This window comes from Podarcis erhardii (genome assembly GCF_964252035.2).
Source record: "Podarcis erhardii genome assembly, chromosome: 17".
Classification (NCBI taxonomy): Eukaryota; Metazoa; Chordata; class Lepidosauria; order Squamata; family Lacertidae; genus Podarcis; species Podarcis erhardii.
This window is the reverse complement of record NC_138515.1, coordinates 208,200-226,528: the sequence shown is the minus strand read 5'-3', so window position 1 is coordinate 226,528 and position 18,329 is coordinate 208,200. Positions and strand designations below refer to the sequence as shown.

Sequence of the window (18,329 nt, the reverse complement as noted above, 5' to 3'; positions counted from 1 at the left end):
CTTACTTGAAGATGAGGGCAGTGGCGTAGGAAGGTCAGGTGGTACCCAGTGTGGAAAATTTCTTGTCACCCCCACCCCACATTGATTTATTTTATTTTAATTTTGCCTGTAAAAATGGTTTGACTTTATTTCATATTTTCTTACAAAGGAATGTTGCTCCCTTCCAAGGCCTTTTCCAACTGGCCCAGGGGGTGGGGCCCAGGCCCTCACACTCCCAGCTACAAAAGTGCAGAGTTGTTCTGCTATTGCTTTCCTGTTCCAAGTGTCTAATGTGTTTTAAAATGTCCTTAAGCAGTCGGTGGCACTTTAAGTTGTTTCTTCTCTCCCTCCCCTTTTTTGCTCTGTTGGGGTGGGTGGGATGGATATCTGGTTGGGGACTAATTTTCATCTGATTCCCTGGTGGCCCGCTGGAATGTGGAGTTAACTAGGGCTATCGACTGTCTGTCTCCCAAGCACCCTCTCTGATTGCATGGAGCCCGGACAGCCCTGTGGTTTCCCCCAGAGATGAGGGCAAGGAAACAATTGCTGAGATGACTAGAGCGCCAGTGGCAGAGAACTCATTCTGAACCAGACCAGACACGGGTTAGAGCTCAACGTCGAGCCTACCAAGCGGCGATAGCCACGGTGAAGAAGACTTTCTTCACTGCCTCTATTGCATCTGCAGAAAATAGTAGCAGGAGACTATTTCAGGTGGTCCACAATTTAAGAGAACCACCTTTACCACCGGGGCCTTGTAAAGACCCCAAGATCTCCTGCAACGATTTTGCAAAGTTTTTTGCAGATAAAATCACTCATATTCGGAAGGAGCTAGATACCACCGTGGGAGCAGGGCTGGGGCGGGAGAGTGCTAGAGCCCTGTCTGGTCAAGTTGCATGGAATCAATTTCAATCCGTTACCCCCGAGGATGTGTACAGGGTGCTTGGACGCATGAAACTAACCACCTGTCTCCTTGATCCTTGCCCATCCTGGCTGATAAAAGCAAGCTGGGAAGGGCTGGGCGATGGGTTCTGCAGGGTGGTGAATGCTTCCCTCTGTGAGGGAGCTTCCCCAGACCCGCTGAAAGAGGCGGTCATTAAACCGCTTCTTAAAAAAACATCTTTTGACCCTGCCAGTATGGCCAACTATCGCCCAGTCTCAAATATTCCATTCTTGGGAAGGTGATTGAGAGGGTGGATGCTGAACAACTCCAGGCACGCCTGGAGAATGCAGACCATTTGGATCCCTTCCAATCGGGATTCAGGCCTCACCATGGGACTGAAACTGCCTTGGTCGTGCTGGTCGATGATCTCCGGTGGGCTATGGACAAAGGTGAAAGCTGTTTTCTAGTTCTGCTGGATCTCTCAGTGGCTTTTGTTACAATCGATCATAACATCCTTCTGGACCATCTAGAGGGAACTGTTATTACAGTGGTTCCACTCTTTCCTCCAGGAAATGGGAGGGGATGAGTGTTCAGACCCCGGGGCCCTCACTTGTGGGGTGCCTCAGGGTTCTGTCCTCTCCCCCATGCTTTTTAACATCTACATGATGCCGCTGGGAGAGACCATCAGGGGGTTTGGGCTGGGTGTCCATCAATATGTGGATGATACCCAGCTCTACCTCTCTTTCAAATCAGACCAGTGAAGGCGGTGAAGGTCCTGTGTGAGTGTCTGGAGGCGGTTGGAGGATGGATGGCGGCTAATGGATTGAGGTTGAATCCTGACAAGACAGAAGTACTGTTTTTGGGGTACAGGGGGTGGGCTGGTATGGACGACTCCCTGGTCATGAATGGGGTAACTGTGCCTCTGAAGGACCAGGTGCGCAGCCTGGGAGTCATTTTGGACTCACAGCTGTCCATGGAGACGCAGGTCAATTCTGTGTCCAGGGCAGCTGTTTACCAGCTCCATCTGGTACACAGGCTGAGACCCTACCTGCCCAAGGACTGTCTCACCAGAGTGTTGCAAGCTTCGACTACTGCAATGCGCTCTACGTGAGGCTACCTACCTTTAAAGGTTACCCAGAAACTGCAATTAATCCAAAATGTGGCAGCTAGACTTCCGGTTGGTCGCCCGGTAATGGCAGACGGGAGCTCTTTCGGCTGAAAGAGCCCCAGCGCAGTGAAGCAAGGAGAGACCGCAAGAGCGAAGCGTTCCCCTGGGGAAAACCTCAGATCTGGCATTCTGAGGACCTGGTGATCCGGTGGGTGCCTTCTGGTGACTCCCCCACTCCCCGGTAAGCTCATAGGAGCCCCAAGAGCGAGTGGGGTCGGAGACGCGGCACAGCGGAAACGACTGCTTCCTTCACAGCGCGAAGCTCCGAGTCTGGGGTTCGTGAGTGGCCAATTCCTTCCAAAAAAAAAGGGACTTAAAATTTGGAACTGTAAGTAAAGGATAAAGTTTAAATTTGATCAAGATTAGCAGGAAACAGGGGATTTAAAAACGGAGGTTGATCCCTTTCGTTGAACTAAAGTAGAGTCGGTAAACGAGGACCAAAGCCTCAATAGTAAAAAGACTGTTTGAAAGTTTGCAAGTCAACGAGACCTGGGAGAAGAGTCGGTGGAAGAGGACTGGAAGAAGTTTAAAGAATAACTTCAAAAACATTGTAAAATGTTTGAATGTTAAAATGATGTTGGATATAAAGATAATATGGCATCAGTGACATGGTAAAAAGAAATATGTAAAAATGTTTTAAGAAAAAAAGGGTAAGACCAGATTATTATTATGCCAAAACTAAACAAATGATATAAGGGATTAAGTCATAAAGAACATGTGATAAATGGTCTTAAAAGGAAAGGAAACCAAAGGCATAATAGGTTGAAATGTATAATATTGAATAAGATTGGAAAGAGGGTAAGGAATTGCTGAACTTGATTGTGTAAAGGGGAACACAGAAAAGGGAGATGTGAGGAAGTCAGGAAAGAGGGTTATAAAGACAGTAAGCAAGAAACTAGATTTTTATTTCTTCTCTGTTTTTTGCTTTTTCTGATTATTTTTACTTTTTCTTCGTTTTTGGACTGTGTTGTTTTTGATTGTCTTTCTTATTTGTTTTTTTTTTATTGTGATACTTGTTTTGTTATGTAAAATCTTAATAAATAATTTATTAAAAAAAGAAGAAGAAAGTTTGCAAGTCAAATCTAATGCCCCCCTTCTGCAGGGGGAAGGGGGGGATTACTTTAAGTTTTAAAAACCCTGAGAGACTGTGATTAAAGTAAAGAAGCTCCTTCATTCTGCTGCGGACCCCCGGGATGGAAAGGCTAGACTCCATTGTGACATCACAATGGAAGGTGAAACATTTGATTTTCGTTTCCATTGACTCTGTTATTTTGTATCCTGCTGCTGTCTGGACACATTTTAAAGTAGCTAAAAGTATCTGTTACCTCCAGGATTGTCTGTTAAATTCCAAAAGGGACTTGGAAAATTTCTTTTACAGCCTGGCTTTTAACAACAAGGAACAGGGGGGCTGCGGGCTGCCTGGGCTGGCACCTGTGGGACTGGTGGTGGGAATCTGTTTTTCTCTCTCACTCCACTAAACTGTGGGACTGAACTTGAAATTCTTGAGTGCTGACTAACCAGATAAGGGAACTGGAAGACATGGCTCTAAAAGTGCAGCCTTTGAGGAATCAGTAATGAAAATCAGAGACAATACAAATCATAATACAGAGGGTATAGAAAAATTGAATAAAAAGTTTGAAGATTTAAGTGTTGAACTGAAAGAGGCGAAGAATGAGATTACAACACATGATAATAATAATAATAATAATAATAATAATAATAATAATAATAATTTATTATTTATACCCCGCCCATCTGGCTGGGCCTCCCCAGCCACTCTGGGCGGCTTCCATAAAAACCAAAAATACAGTAAAATATCACACGTTAAAAACTTCCCTGAACAGGGCTGCCTTAAGATGTCTTCTGAATGTCAGGTAGTTGTTTATCGCTTTGACATCTGCTGGAAGGGCGTTCCACAGGGCGGGCGCCACTACCGAGAAGGCCCTCTGCCTGGTTCCCTGTAGCATTGCTTCTCGCAATGAGGGAACCGCCAGAAGGCCCTCGGCGCTGGACCTCAGCGTCCGGGCAGAATGATGGGGGTGGAGACGCTCCTTCAGGTATACTGGACCGAGGCCGTTTAGGGCTTTAAAGGTCAGCACCAACACTTTGAATTGTGCTCGGAAACATACTGGGAGCCAATGTAGGTCTTTCAAGACCGGTGTTATATGGTCTTGGCGGCCTCTCCCAGTCACCAGTCTAGCTGCTGCATTCTGGATTAGTTGTAGTTTCCGAGTCACCTTCAAAGGTAGCCCCACGTAGAGTGCATTGCAGTAGTCCAAGCGGGAGATAACCAGAGCATGTACCACTCTGGCGAGGCAGTCCGCAGGCAGATAGGGTCTCAGCCTGCGTACCAGATGGAGCTGGTACACAGCTGCCCTGGACACAGATTTAACCTGTGCCTCCATGGACAGCTGTGAGTCCAAAATGACTCCCAGGCTGCACACCTGGTCCTTCAGGGGCACAGTTACCCCATTCAGGACCAGGGAATCCTCCACACCTACCCGCCTCCTGTCCCCCAAAAACAGTACTTCTGTCTTGTCAGGATTCAACCTCAATCCGTTAGCCGCCATCCATCCTCCAACCGCCTCCAGACACTCACACAGGACCTTCACCGCCCTCACTGGTTCTGATTTAAAAGAGAGGTGGAGCTGGGTATCATCCGCATACTGATGAACACCCAGCCCAAACCTCCTGATGATCTCTCCCAGCGGCTGCATGTAAATGTTGAAAAGCATGGGGGAGAGGACAGAACCCTGAGGCACCCCACAAGTGAGAGCCCAGGGGTCTGAACACTCATCCCCCACCACCACTTTCTGAACACGGCCCAGGAGGAAGGAGCGGAACCACTGTATGACAGTGCCCCCAGCTCCCAGCCCCTCAAGACGGTCCAGAAGGATGTTATGGTCGATGGTATCAAACGCCGCTGAGAGATCCAGCAGAACTAGGAAACAGCTCTCACCTTTGTCCCTAGCCCGCCGGAGATCATCAACCAGTGCGACCAAGGCAGTTTCAGTCCCATGATGAGGCCTGAATCCCGACTGGAAGGGATCCAAATGGTCCGCTTCTTCCAGGCGTGCCTGGAGTTGTTCGGCAACCGCTCACTCAATCACCTTGCCCAAGAATGGAAGATTTGAGACTGGGCGATAGTTGGCCATCGTGGCCGCATCTAAAGATGGTTTTTTAAGAAGCGGTTTAATAACCGCCTCTTTCAGTGGGTCTGGGAAGGCTCCCTCACAGAGAGAAGCATTCACCACCCACGAAGCCCATCGCCCAGTCCTTCCCGGCTAGCTTTTATAAGCCAGGATGGGCAAGGATCCAGGAGACAGGTGGTTGGTTTCACTCGTCCAAGCAGCCTGTCCACATCCTTGGAGGTAACAGATTGGAATTGATCCCACTCAACTTGACCAGACAGAACTCTAGCACTCTCCCGCCCCGGTCCTGCTCCCACGGTGGAGTCTACTTCTTCCTGAATCTGAGCGATTTTATCTGCAAAAAACTTTGCAAAATCATTGCAGGAGAACATGTGGCCCGTACTGGGCCCCGATGTTGCAGGTGGTTCCGCTAAATTGTGAACCACCTGAAAAAGTCTCCTGCTGCTGTTTTCTGCAGATGCAATAGAGGCGGTGAAGAAATTCTTCTTCGCCGTCGCTATCGCCACTTGGTAGGCTCGACGTTGAGCTCTAACCTGTGTCCGGTCAGATTCGGAATGAGTTATCCGCCACCGGCGCTCTAGCCGTCTCAACGATTGTTTCATTGCCCTCAGATCCGTGGAAAACCACGGGGCTGTCCGGGCTCCATGCAATCGGAGAGGGCGCTTCGGAGCCAAACAGTCAATAGCCCTGGTTAACTCCACATTCCAGCGGGCCACCAGGGAATCAGCTGAAAGGCCATCAACATGGGATAAAGCATCCCCTACCACTCTCTGGAAACCATTTGGATCCATTAAGTGGCGGGGGCGGACCATCCGAATTGGTCCCACCTCCCTGCAGAGGGGATGGGTCGCAGAGAAGTCCAGTTGCACCAGGAAGTGATCTGACCATGGCACTTCTTTTGTTTCGCTTTTAGTTAGTGTCAGATCACCAACATCCATAGAGGTAAACACCAGGTGCAAGGCATGTCCGTGGCTATGGGTTGGGCCAGACTTATTCAGGGACAGCCCCATGGAGGCCATGCTTTCCACAAAGTCCCGAGCGGCCCCTTGTAAGGTCGTGTCGGCATGGATGTTAAAATCCCCTAGGACAACCAAGCTGGGTGTCTCCAGGAGAACATCCGCCACGACCTGAAGCAGCTCGGGCAGGGAATCCTTGGTGCAGCGTGGAGGTCGGTACACCAAAAGGAATCCTGTACTGCCCCTATTGCCCAACTTCCAGAACATGCACTCAGAGAACTGGGTCTTCCCAATAGGACGCCTGGTGCAAACTAATGACTTCCTAAAAATCACTGCAACCCCCCCTCCCCGCCCACATGACCTGGGTTGCTGTGCGTAAGAGAAACCTGGTGGACAAGCAGCGGCAAGGACAGGCCCATCTGCTTCATCCAACCAAGTCTCTGTTACACATGCCAGATCAAGTCCTCCATCCATGATCAAGTCATGGATGGCAGTAGTCTTATGAATCATTGACCTGGCATTGCACAGCAGCACCTTCAGGTCATGTGGGTATCCCTTGCTGATTCTAGTATCCATCCGGTCAGGACCAGATCCGGAGGCAGGAATAGTCCTCAGATAACGACTAAACCTGCCCCCTCTGTAATGACATGGTCTAGTCTTAGCGTAACTCCTCCTCCTACCCATGATCACTGAGATCGGTTGTCCCAGTGCATCCCCCCCTGTGGAACATGCCCCAGCCATTTTGTGGGCTGGGGCCCACTCCCCGGCAGCCCTGACCCCTCCCCCTAAGAACAAAATAACACCTTAAACAAACAAAACCAATAAAACAATACAACAACAAAAATGTATAAATTACAAAAACATCAAAATAAAAAAATAATTCCCCAAAACCAACCAAACATCCATCCCACCCCCACCCCCCACATACAAAAAATCCAAAAGAAAATTTTAAAAAACATTTTAAAACCACTCTGTGCCCCTCTTGCAGTAACAACTGTCCTAGTGAGGCCTGTCAGGCCCCGCCCCAGGCCAGGTGGTAAGTGGCAGGAAGGAGCAGGACCCTCAGGCACTCACTCAGGGGAGTCCTCCTGGGCAGCAGGCAGCAAGCAGCACGCAGTCCTTATGAGGCTTCAGGCCCCGCCCCAGGCCAGATGGTAAGTGGCAAGAGCAGGACCCTCAGGCACTCACTCAGGGGAGTCCTCCTGGGCAGCAGGCAGCAAGCAGCACGCAGTCCTTATGAGGCTTCAGGCCCCGCCCCAGGCCAGATGGTAAGTGGCAAGAGCAGGACCCTCAGGCACTCACTCAGGGGAGTCCTCCTGGGCAGCAGGCAGCAAGCCGCATGCAGTCCTTATGAGGCTTCAGGCCCCGCCCCAGGCCAGATGGTAAGTGGCAAGAGCAGGACCCTCAGGCACTCACTAAGGGGAATCCTCCTGGTTGGCACAGTTTGAGACAGTTAGAGTTTCAGATTTGGAATGAATACAATATGAAAATTCAAATTCTATTGCATTTCTTCAGATGAAGGAATGGGAATCTCATCTAAGATTGAGAGGGGTCCCTCAATTGGAAGAAGAGCCACTCAAGGAGTGTTTGACAGACCATTTTGTGGCGTGGTGGGACTTGAAAAAGGAAGAAGTTGAACTGTGGATAGAAAAAGCCTATAGGTTTGGCCCAAAAAAGGATTCAAAAATAACTTATGACTGCATAGTGGTCTTCAAGACCAAGGAACAAAGAGATATCATTTTGGGACTGCAAAAAAGTTTTAAAAATTCAGGATAAACCCATTGTCCTTTTCAAAGAGATTCCTAGACACTTCTTGAACCTGAGATCCAGTTTCACAGAATTGGCAAACATCTTGAGGAGGAAAAATATCTTCTTCAGGTGGGAATTCCCAGAGGGTCTTTCCTTCAAATTTGGAGGAAGAAAGCAAAGAATTAAGACTGTTGGAGAGAAGGACAGATTTCTGCAAAAGTACTCGGTGGAGCTTGGACCGGAAAGCCTGCAGCTGCCAGGGGTAGGAGCGGTGACCCCTTAATCTAACATCATGGCTTTGAGAATTTATTCTTGGAATGTTAATGGCTTAATCTCCTCAGAAAAGGAGACAGGTTTACTATGTTTTGGAAAAGCAGAATTTGGATGTAATTTGTTTACAGGAAACACACATTACAAGGCTACATAGAAATTTTTTATCAAATAAAAAACTCGATCAAGAATTTATTTCTTCAGATAAAGTGAAAAAAAGAGGAGTGGTTTTCTATATCAAAGAAAAATGGAACCCAAAATTGATCTTTAAAGAGGAGGAAGGAAGATACATTCTAGTGGAAATTACAGCACAAGGCGAAAAATATTTGTTACTGGGAATCTATGCAGCAAATGATGGCAAATCAGAATTCTTAAAAAACTTGGAAACAAGTCTTTTGGAACACTTGGATTACAAATTAAATTTAATGGGAGATTTGAATGGAGTGGCAGCTACCTTAATGGACAGAACTCAGAGGCAGAAAATATTAAATGCTGGCAGACTACCTAAAACTTTATTTGAAATAACTGACAAATTCGACCTGTCAGACATATGGAGAGTTAGAAATCCAACTGAAAAAGACTTCACATTCTATTTAGATGCAAATTTGTCATTTTTGAATCGATTATTCATGGATATCCAGAGACCTGGTTCCTAAAGTATCAAAAACGGAAATTTGCCCTAAAACTTGCTCAGATCATAATGCAGTTTTTATGGAATTGAAAATGTCCTTACAGGGTTCTTTCAGATGGAGAATGAATGGTTATTTGTTGAGGAGTACCCAAATTGTAAATAAAGCCCAAAAAGCCCTATTTTGAAATTAATATGAACCAGGGAATGGAAACAAGGGTTATTTGGGACGCCAGCAAAGCAGTAATGAGAGGATTTCTCATTCAACAAAATTCAATTAGGAGAAAGATACAGAATGAGAAAAAAGATAAAATTCTGGAACAACTAAAAGATCCTTAGAGGCAATCCAAAGAATTTGCAGACACAAAAGGAAATCAAAGCCTTACAGACTCAATACTCACAAATTATTAATCAAGAAATAGAATGGAAACTAAGGAGGATGAGACAATGGAACTTTGAATCTGCAAATAAATTTGGGAAACTTTTACCTTGGCAATTAAAAAAGAGGCAAAAACAAAATACTATCACAATTACTGCGACAGAAGGAAAGTCTGTGGAGAACCCTGTGGCATAAGAAGATGTTTTCATAAGTATTATAAACAACTGTATAAAAAGGAGAAAGAAGATCGTGCTAAAATTGAGTAATTTATCAAAACTAATGGTTTGCAGAAGATTCCTGAGGGTAAAAAGATCCTACTAAATGGACTAATTACAAGACAGGAAGTGGAATACGCAATAAACTCAATGCAACTTGGCAAGACCCCAGGACCAGATGGTTTATCAGCAAAATACTATAAGATACTGAAAGACTGGCTTATTCAACCATTGTTAGAATCATAGAATCATAGAGTTGGAAGAGACCACAAGGGCCATCGAGTCCAACCCCCTGCCAAGCAGGAAACACCATCAGAGCACTCCTGACATATGGTTGTCAAGCCTCTGCTTAAAGACCTCCAAAGAAGGAGACTCCACCACACTCCTTGGCAGCAAATTCCACTGTCAAACAGCTCTTACTGTCAGGAAGTTCTTCCTAATGTTTAGGTGGAATCTTTTTTCTTGTAGTTTGCAACCATTGCTCCGTGTCCGCTTCTCTGGAGCAGCAGAAAACAACCTTTCTCCCTCCTCTATGTGACATCCTTTTATATATTTGAACATGGCTATCATATCACCCCTTAACCTCCTCTTCTCCAGGCTAAACATGCCCAGCTCCCTTAGCCGTTCCTCATAAGGCATCGTTTCCAGGCCTTTGACCATTTTGGTTGCCCTCCTCTGGACACGTTCCAGTTTGTCTGTGTCCTTCTTGAACTGTGGTGCCCAGAACTGGACACAGTACTCCAGGTGGGGTCTGACCAGAGCAGAATACAGCGGCACTATTACTTCCCTTGATCTAGATGCAATACTCCTATTGATGCAGCCCAGAATTGCATTGGCTTTTTTAGCTGCCGCGCCACACTGTTGGCTCATGTCAAGTTTGTGGTCAACCAAGACTCCTAGATCCTTTTCACATGTACTGCTCTCAAGCCAGGTGTCACCCATCTTGTATTTGTGCCTCTCATTTTTTTTGCCCAAGTGCAATACTTTACATTTCTCCCTCTTAAAATTCATCTTGTTTGTTTTGGCCCAGTTCTCTAATCTGTCAAGGTCGTTTTGAAGTGTGATCCTGTCGTCTGGGGTGTTAGCCACCCCTCCCAGTTTGGTGTCATCTGCAAATTTGATCAGGATGCCCTTGAGTCCATCATCCAAGTGGTTGATAAAGATGTTGAATAAGACCGGGCCCAAGACAGAACCCTGTGGCACCCTACTAGTCACTCTTCTCCAGGATGAAGAGGAACCATTGATGAACACCCTTTGGGTTTGGTCAGTCAGCCAGTTACAAATCCACTGAGTGGTAGCATAGTCAAGACCGCATTTTACCAGCTTCTTTACAAGAATATCATGGGGCACCTTGTCAAATGCCTTGCTGAAATCAAGGTAGGCTACATCCACTGTGTTCCCTTCATCTACCAGGATTGTAATTCTGTCAAAAAATGAGATCAGGTTAGTCTGACATGACTTATTTTTCAGAAATCCATGCTGACTATTGGTGATCACAGCATTCCTTTCTAGGTGCTCACAGACTGTTTGCTTAATGATCTGCTCCAGAATCTTCCCTGGTATTGATGTCAGACTGACTGGGCGGTAATTATTTGGGTCCTCTCTTTTCCCCTTTTTTAAAATAGGGACAACATTTGCCCTCCTCCAGTCTGCCGGGACTTCGCCTGTTCTCCAGGAATTCTCAAAGATGACTGCCAGTGGTTCTGAGATCACATCTGCCAGTTCTTTTAATACTCTTGGATGCAGTTCATCTGGCCCTGGAGACTTGAATACATCTAAACTAGCCAAGTATTCTTGTACTATCTCCTTAGTTATTCTGGGCTGTGTTTCCTCTGCTCCAAATTCTTCAGGTCGGGCATTGTTTTCTTTATCGGAGAAGACTGAGGCAAAGAAGGCATTGAGGAGTTCAGCCCTTTCTGTGTCCCCTGTTTGCATTTCACCATCTTCTCTTCTGAGTGACCCCACTGTTTCTTTGTTCTTCCTTTTGCTACGAACATACCCATAAAAGCCTTTTTTGTTGCTTTTAACCTCTCTAGCAGGCCTGAGTTCATTCTGTGCTTTAGCATTTCTGACTTTGTGTCTACACGTGCTGGCTATTTGTTTGAATTCCTCTTTGGTGGTTTCCCCCCTTTTCCATTTTTTGTACACATCCTTTTTTAATCTTAACTCAGTTAAAAGTTCTTTAGATAGCCACCCTGGCTTCTTTAGGCACCTTCCATGTTTCCATCTCATTGGTATTGCCTGAAGTTGTGCTTTTACTATCTCCCTCTTAACAAACTCCCAGCCATCATGAACTCCCTTTCCTTTTAGTATTACTGTCCATAGGACAGCACTTCCCTAAGTTTTATGAAGTCGGCTTTCTTAAAGTCAAGAAATTGAGTCCTAGTATGCTTGGCTGCTCCTTTCCGCTGTATAGTAAACTTCAGAAGAGCATGATCACTTGCGCCTAATGATCCTTCCACTTCTACCCCACTAACCAGGGGTACTTAAAGTGTTGCCTGGTCTAAGTTCAGTTTAGAGATAAACAACCCTAAGAAGCAAGAACTGAAGAGGTCTTGAAGTTGCCCATCAGGACCTGGCGTCTGCTGAGCACGAGTCACTTGATGTATTCCACACTGTGGCAATATGTTTTTCTATTTAAATAATAGTAATTTAAATTAAATGTACATTAATTAAATTAAATTTGTTTTCTTGTAATTATATGAGTAATTTCATAACAATTATATCTAAATTTGCATATATACAAATAAACTGCCATATGCAAATTTTATGCAGATTGCATAACATTAAAAAAAAAAAACTTTAGGGATGCATGGTGGGGTGCTTTTAGTTTTGGAACAGGGCACTGAAGCAGAAGGTCCCTCTCAGAACCTGGCCTAGGTCTCCAACATATATGTATGTATGAAATAATAGGCTATAAAGTCTCATTACATAATTACCATTTGTTTCACAGTTCATGCTCTAACCTGCATCCTGCCCTTCTGGAAGTCTGCTTAGGTTCTTCCCCCCCCCCCCCAATTGCACCAGGCAACTTCAAACCTGCTCAGGTTATCAAGTGGGGATTGCATCAGTCTGGTGAATCATGCACCTGTTGGTTAATGTGCTCAGGACGTCCAAGCTGTCTTGGAGTATAGGCTTTAGAGTAGGAAGTGTGGAACCAGGGGCCTAGAGGCCAAATCCAGCTCTCTTTATCCTGCTTTCAAGACTTTCCTCAGGCCAAGCACACACACACACACACACACACACACCGCTTTAGCATGGCTCATCATTAATGCCTGTTTGTGCATGCTTTCTCCCTAATAGATGCACTTTTGCATAAGTTTACTGGCTGGAGTATTGCATTGCAAAATTTGGGGAAATATCCATGGCCTGTCTCTTTTTAGAAATAAGCCACTCATCTTGAGACATATAGTACATGGCACAAGCAGGAAAAAAAGGGTCACTCACAATCACAGGAAATGTTGCATTTGTTCTGTGAGGGCTGCCTCTCATTAAAGCACCATTCCTGGCCGCTCAGATGGAATAGCCCGTAGTGTGGAACACCCTCTTCTGCCTCGTAGTATTCAGTGTTGTAATTAGCTGGGAATCCAGCCATACAGACATCTGGTAGGGAAGCAAAGTATAAAAACCAGGGACTCAGAGTGTCCTTTCTTTCCTAAAATCAGTTCCCAAACACAGAAACAGAAAAGCATTTTTAAAACTTCTCCAAAAATCCTGCTGTTTAAACACTTTCAAAACATTGACATAAACTTTCTTGGTTTTGACATTCTGAGTTTTGAAATGCTGTTGTTTCTATTTCAGTATTCTTAAAATAGCAATGTTTCTAACAGCTTTTAACATTTTCCTAAAACATTCTGAATTATCCAGTGCTACCTTTAATCTTGGGGACGCGGGTGGCGCTGTGGGTTAAACCACAGAGCCTACGACTTGCCGATCAGAAGGTCGGCGGTTCGAATCCCTGAGACGGGGTGAGCTCCCGTTGCTCGGTCCCTGCTCCTGCCAACCTAGCAGTTCAAAAGCACGTCAAAGTGCAAGTAGATAAATAGGTATCGCTCCAGCAGGAAGGTAAAAGGCGTTTCCGTGCGCTGCTCTGGTTTGCCAGAAGCGGCTTAGTCATGCTGGCCACATGACCTGGAAGCTGTACGTCGGCTGCCTTGGCCAATAAAGCAAGATGAGTGCCGTAACCCCAGAGTCGGTCACGACTGGACCTAACGGTCAGGGGTCCCTTTACCTTTACCTTTACCTTTAATCTTGCAACTGATGTTCATGAAAATTTATTATATCATAAATGTGTCAGCCTTTAAGGTGCCACAAGACTCTTTATTTTCAATCTTGCCTGCTCTGTCAGTTCTCATTTTTCAGATATGCCACATTATTTTAAAATGGTCAAAGATAATAACAATAATACTGTAAACAAAAAACCCAAGCAAATCCATATAAATTGCTACACATGTCATCTAGAAATGAGAAACCAAAGGGAGGTTGGGATCCACAACAAATTGGGTGTACATTTATCCTAACAGAGCAGCTGGACATTGTACGTCCAACAAACAAGACTCACATTGTTTTACGTCAATACCGCGAAAGCCATCCAGCCCAAGATCTCTCAGCTTGTAAAACAATTCACAATCCTCAAACTTCCTTGTCTCGTTTGCTACCATGAGCAGGCAGAATGACAGAAGGTGAAGTGTCTTCATTGCCACACGTCTCTCAAGTCCAGAACCTCAGCTTTTTATGGCCCCTGCCTTTGGACTGTAGGCTGCCCAATCCATGTTAAATTGCATCATGAGTTGGTTCCTGTTAGTCCTAATTCAAGTAGCTCTTCTGAAATCATTACTTTCAGTGGCCCCCTCACAGATGTTTGTGATTCTTTTCTTTTTTTCTTTTTAATATGAGCAAATTAAAAAAAAAATCTCAAAGTATGTACAAATGAGCCAACCCTTCTCAGGCATCTGATACCTTGTGGTCACATCCCTGGAACTAGAGACAAAGCATGTTTCTCATTTACAGTCAAAATAAATTAAAACAATTCTTTAAAAAGATAGTTAAAAAGACTCTTCTTAAAAACCTAAAAATTCCCTTAAAAGAATCAAGTCTTCAAAAAAGTTATATGATCTAAGAAAGTTTAAAAGAATCCTTCCAAAAGAATTTAAAAATTATAATGTAGCACCTTAGAGACCAACTGAGTAGTTTTTGTGTGCATGCACACTTCTTCAGATACACAGAAACAGAAGTCACCAGACCCTTCTTCAGGTATACCCAGAACAAACTTAGTTGGTCTCTAAGGTGCTACTGGACATTTTTTAAAATTTTTAATTTATTTCTCTCAGTAGTTAGAGAAATAAAAGAAGCAAATCCTCTTTGCCAAAACAGCCCCTATGATTCATTCATTCACTTATTCAAGTTATATCCCACTTTGCCAACTCTATAGGGAGAGATTGACTATGTCATTAAGTTATTATTAATTGAGATTAGGAATACACTAGGGATTAGGGGAGAAATTCAGTTCAGTTCACATTTAAAGGCAAACCTACCAAATCTGCACTTGCTGAAACAATACAGAAACTGAAACATCCATCCTTCAAAATTCGTCCTTCTCTGAATTGCAGCTTCCCAGCCAAAGAATGGGCACCAAAATTCATATACCAAGGTAAGGTGTGCCTAGAAATGCATAAATTAGTTTTGTTTTTTAAAGCATCATGTTAGGGCCAGTGTGGTGTAGTGGTTAAGAGCGGTAGTCTCGTAATCTGGGGAACCGGGTTCGCGTCTCCGCTCCTCCACATGCATCTGCTGGGTGACCTTGGGCCAGTCACACTTCTCTGAAGTCTCTCAGCCCCACTCACTTCACAGAGTGTTTGTTGTGGGGGAGGAAGGGAAAGGAGAATGTTAGCCGCTTTGAGACTCCTTAAAAGGGAGTGAAAGGCGGGATATCAAATCCAAACTCTTCTTCTTCTTCTCTAGTGGAAATTGGTTTGCAAAAATGTGTATATTATCATGAGGGCTGTTTTTAATGGCAAACTAATATGGAAATGTGGAGAACTGAACCCAAGCTTGGAAAAATGACAAAAAGAGAGAAACCAAAAGAGACGGATCCACCCATCCTTAGAACACACACACACACACACACACACAGAGAGAGAGAGAGAGAGAGAGAGAGATCTCAAGAACAGGTAGTTTCCAGCAACCTTAGCAGCCTTTGAAATTATCAGGAGCAAAATTGGTTTTGTTTTGTTTTAAAAAGAAACAGCACATAGGTTAGGAGTCTATGGTAAGCTCTCAAGTTTTGTAATTTGGAAGACTGTAGTTTTTTGAGATGTTTATTCAGGAGACTTTCTGAAGGGGTTTCGTCATTGTGCTATTTCAGGCAATAATTTTGGGCTCGCTCTCGCTCTCCCCACTCCATGTCGGCTGACTTCATCTATTTAAAAATAACAAGCTGGTGCTGTCATATTCTCTTATCAGCATACTTTCACCATTTATCTGAGTATTCTGTGGGATGACCCACAGGTTGTTCTCATTAGAGGAGGCCTTTCATCTTTTTTCAGAATCTTCAAATCAAGATCAGTTAAGCTGAAGTATTTAATCTAGAGCCGTCAGCATTATTTGGGAGGAGATGCCACTTTATGTTCTGTCTGATTAGTGTTAAGAGCAGCATAATTTGTGCAGAGACTCAAGATAGACAGGATGTGCTGCCAATCAGATGGAATACTGTTGTGGTTCCTGGGTTTGAAATGATCACTTAAAAGTCACATCGTGGACTTTTGGCATGACTGCTTCTCTACAGGAGCTTTGGCGAGAAAAACTCTAATGTTTAAAGTAAAAAAAACCCAATTATGTTAATATGAACCACTATGAGGTCCTCTCCCCTAGAATGGAAGACGAAGAGCAGACTCCATTTGAGGATCTCTCCCTCGTTACAGTTGATCAGGTATATGAAGACGAGCAACAAAGTCAGTCCTCAGGGAATGTGCAGGCGACCTTGGAACGGACAGATCACGGAAGAACCCCGACCAAACCTAAGAGGAGGCGTGTAGTGGTGATAGGGGATTCCCTACTGAGGGGAACAGAAGCAGTGATCTGTGGGCCTGACAAGATGTCTCGGGAAGTGTGCTGTCTCCCCGGGGCTAAGATCCAAGATGTAACTGAACGACTGCAAGGAATCATAAAACCCACTGACAAATACCCCTTCCTCTTGGTTCATGTGGGAACCAATGACACTGCAAGCAATAGCCTCCAGAAGATCAAAAGAGACTATGAGGCTCTGGGCAGGAAATTGAAGCAATTAAATGCACAAATTGTCATCTCATCTGTCCTCCCAGTTGAACGACGTGGCCCAGGGAGAGAGAGAAAAATAGTGGAAGTGAACAGCTGGCTTCGCAAATGGTGTAAACAGGAACGGTTTGGATTCTTAGATCACGGACTGCAGTTTCTTGAAGATGGACTTCTGGCAAGAGATGGGCTGCACCTCACAACGGTTGGGAGGAATGTTTTTGCCAAAAATCTCAGAAACCTCATCAGGAGGGCTTTAAACTGACTAATGTGGGGGAGGGAGACAGTGCTCCTGAAGGTAGGAGTCTATCAATTGATGAAGATGATCATCCAAATGTCATAGACCAAATGGAGCAAACAGCACGCAGACTTGGTGGTGGGAGGAAAAAATCCTTAAATAAGAGACACGGGGGAATGATTCATGGACTTCAATGTCTGTACACTAATGCGCAAAGCATGGGTAATAAACAAGATGAGCTTGAGCTCTTGGTACAGCAAACTAAATATGACATAATAGGCATCACTGAAACCTGGTGGGATAAGTCCCAACAACTGGAATGTAATAATGGAGGGTTACAATCTATTTCAGAGAAACAGACCAGACAAGAAAGGAGGAGGAGTGGCGTTATATGTCTGGGATGTTGTCAGGGGTTCAGAAGGAGAGACACAGGAGGGGGAGCAAATGGAGAGTGAGGAGGAGGAGTCCGAGGGGGGCGCAGGCAGTGACAGTGGAAAGAGTTATTCCACAAGCCTCTCCAGTGAATCGGAGGACTCACAGAAGGGAGCGCCGATGGCCAGAGCGAGGGGGGTTCCAGGGGGGAAGCCCCAGGAGGAAGGGGCCAGCGGGGAGTCCCTGAGCAGCAGTTGGAAATCAGGACCAGCTTCCCCACCAGAGCGCAGTGGGGAGGGGGAGTCCCAGGAATCGGGACCAGTGCTCTCACCACCAGCGGGAGGAGAGGAGTCAGGTTTGGTCACGCCCACATCAGGAAGCGGGGAAACGGTCAGGAGGAAGGCTACCGGCTGGGCGCGTGTGCCAAGTTCAAATGTACAGGCAAGGACTTCCGGAGGCGGCGCAAAACGGCAATGGCGGTCCTCTTTACTCTGTGAAGAGGGGCTCCGCGAAAAAGGGTCGTCCGCTGCGGCAAAGCGGAGACCCACTAAGAAAAACCACAGGCAGAGCGAGCCTGTGGCCGTGGGACTCGGCGGGCGCCAAAAGCCCCCCCAGAAACGAAGAAGGAACCTTGTAAGGGGCTCCGGAACGTGAAAGGGGGAGCGGCGCTGTGAGTTCATCGCTCTTTTCGTGGATGCAAAGCCGCGCTGCTGCTGCCGATGAGCGCTGACCTTTCTTCTTGAAAACACTGAATTTGACAGCTACATACCCGTGAGTAAGGGGTACTAAATTTTGGACTAAATTTGGACTAAATTTGAGGATTTTGACTGAAAACGGGAGGCGAGTAACAGGAAGTCCGTCTTCCGATCCTGCTAACTAGATCAAAGCAAGGGCTCTGAAGAGCGCTGTAGCGTTCAAAAAGGATCGTAAAAGCAGAACAAAGGCGCATTGATTGACTCTGTTTTTAGAAGTCAAAAGGGAAATCTTTGTTAAACCTGTGGATTCTATCTTCGGAACTTTCTTCCTATCTTTGAGTTATATGGAGCTAAAAGGGACAACCTAGTCGTCGGGCTG

At 45.4% G+C, this 18,329-nt stretch overlaps 1 protein-coding gene across 3 annotated transcripts in view; it reads right to left on the bottom strand.

Moving 5' to 3' along the window:
* The window catches only part of LOC309332012 (uncharacterized protein), a 36,228-nt gene extending 21,222 nt beyond the window's left edge, over positions 1 to 15,006 (bottom strand). For 2 of the 3 annotated variants that reach the window (XM_081844650.1, XM_081844651.1), the window contains exons 1-2: positions 13,938 to 15,006; positions 12,824 to 12,979 (exon numbers count right to left, since the gene is read on the bottom strand). In XM_081844650.1, the coding sequence (XP_081700776.1) occupies positions 12,824 to 12,979; positions 13,938 to 14,073 (292 nt within the window). In that variant the 5' untranslated portion in view covers positions 14,074 to 15,006. Of the gene's footprint in view, positions 1 to 12,823; positions 13,032 to 13,937 lie in introns of all 3 variants that reach the window. The other variant, XM_081844652.1, reaches the window with a different exon arrangement.
* Between the last annotated feature and the right edge of the window lie 3,323 nt (positions 15,007 to 18,329).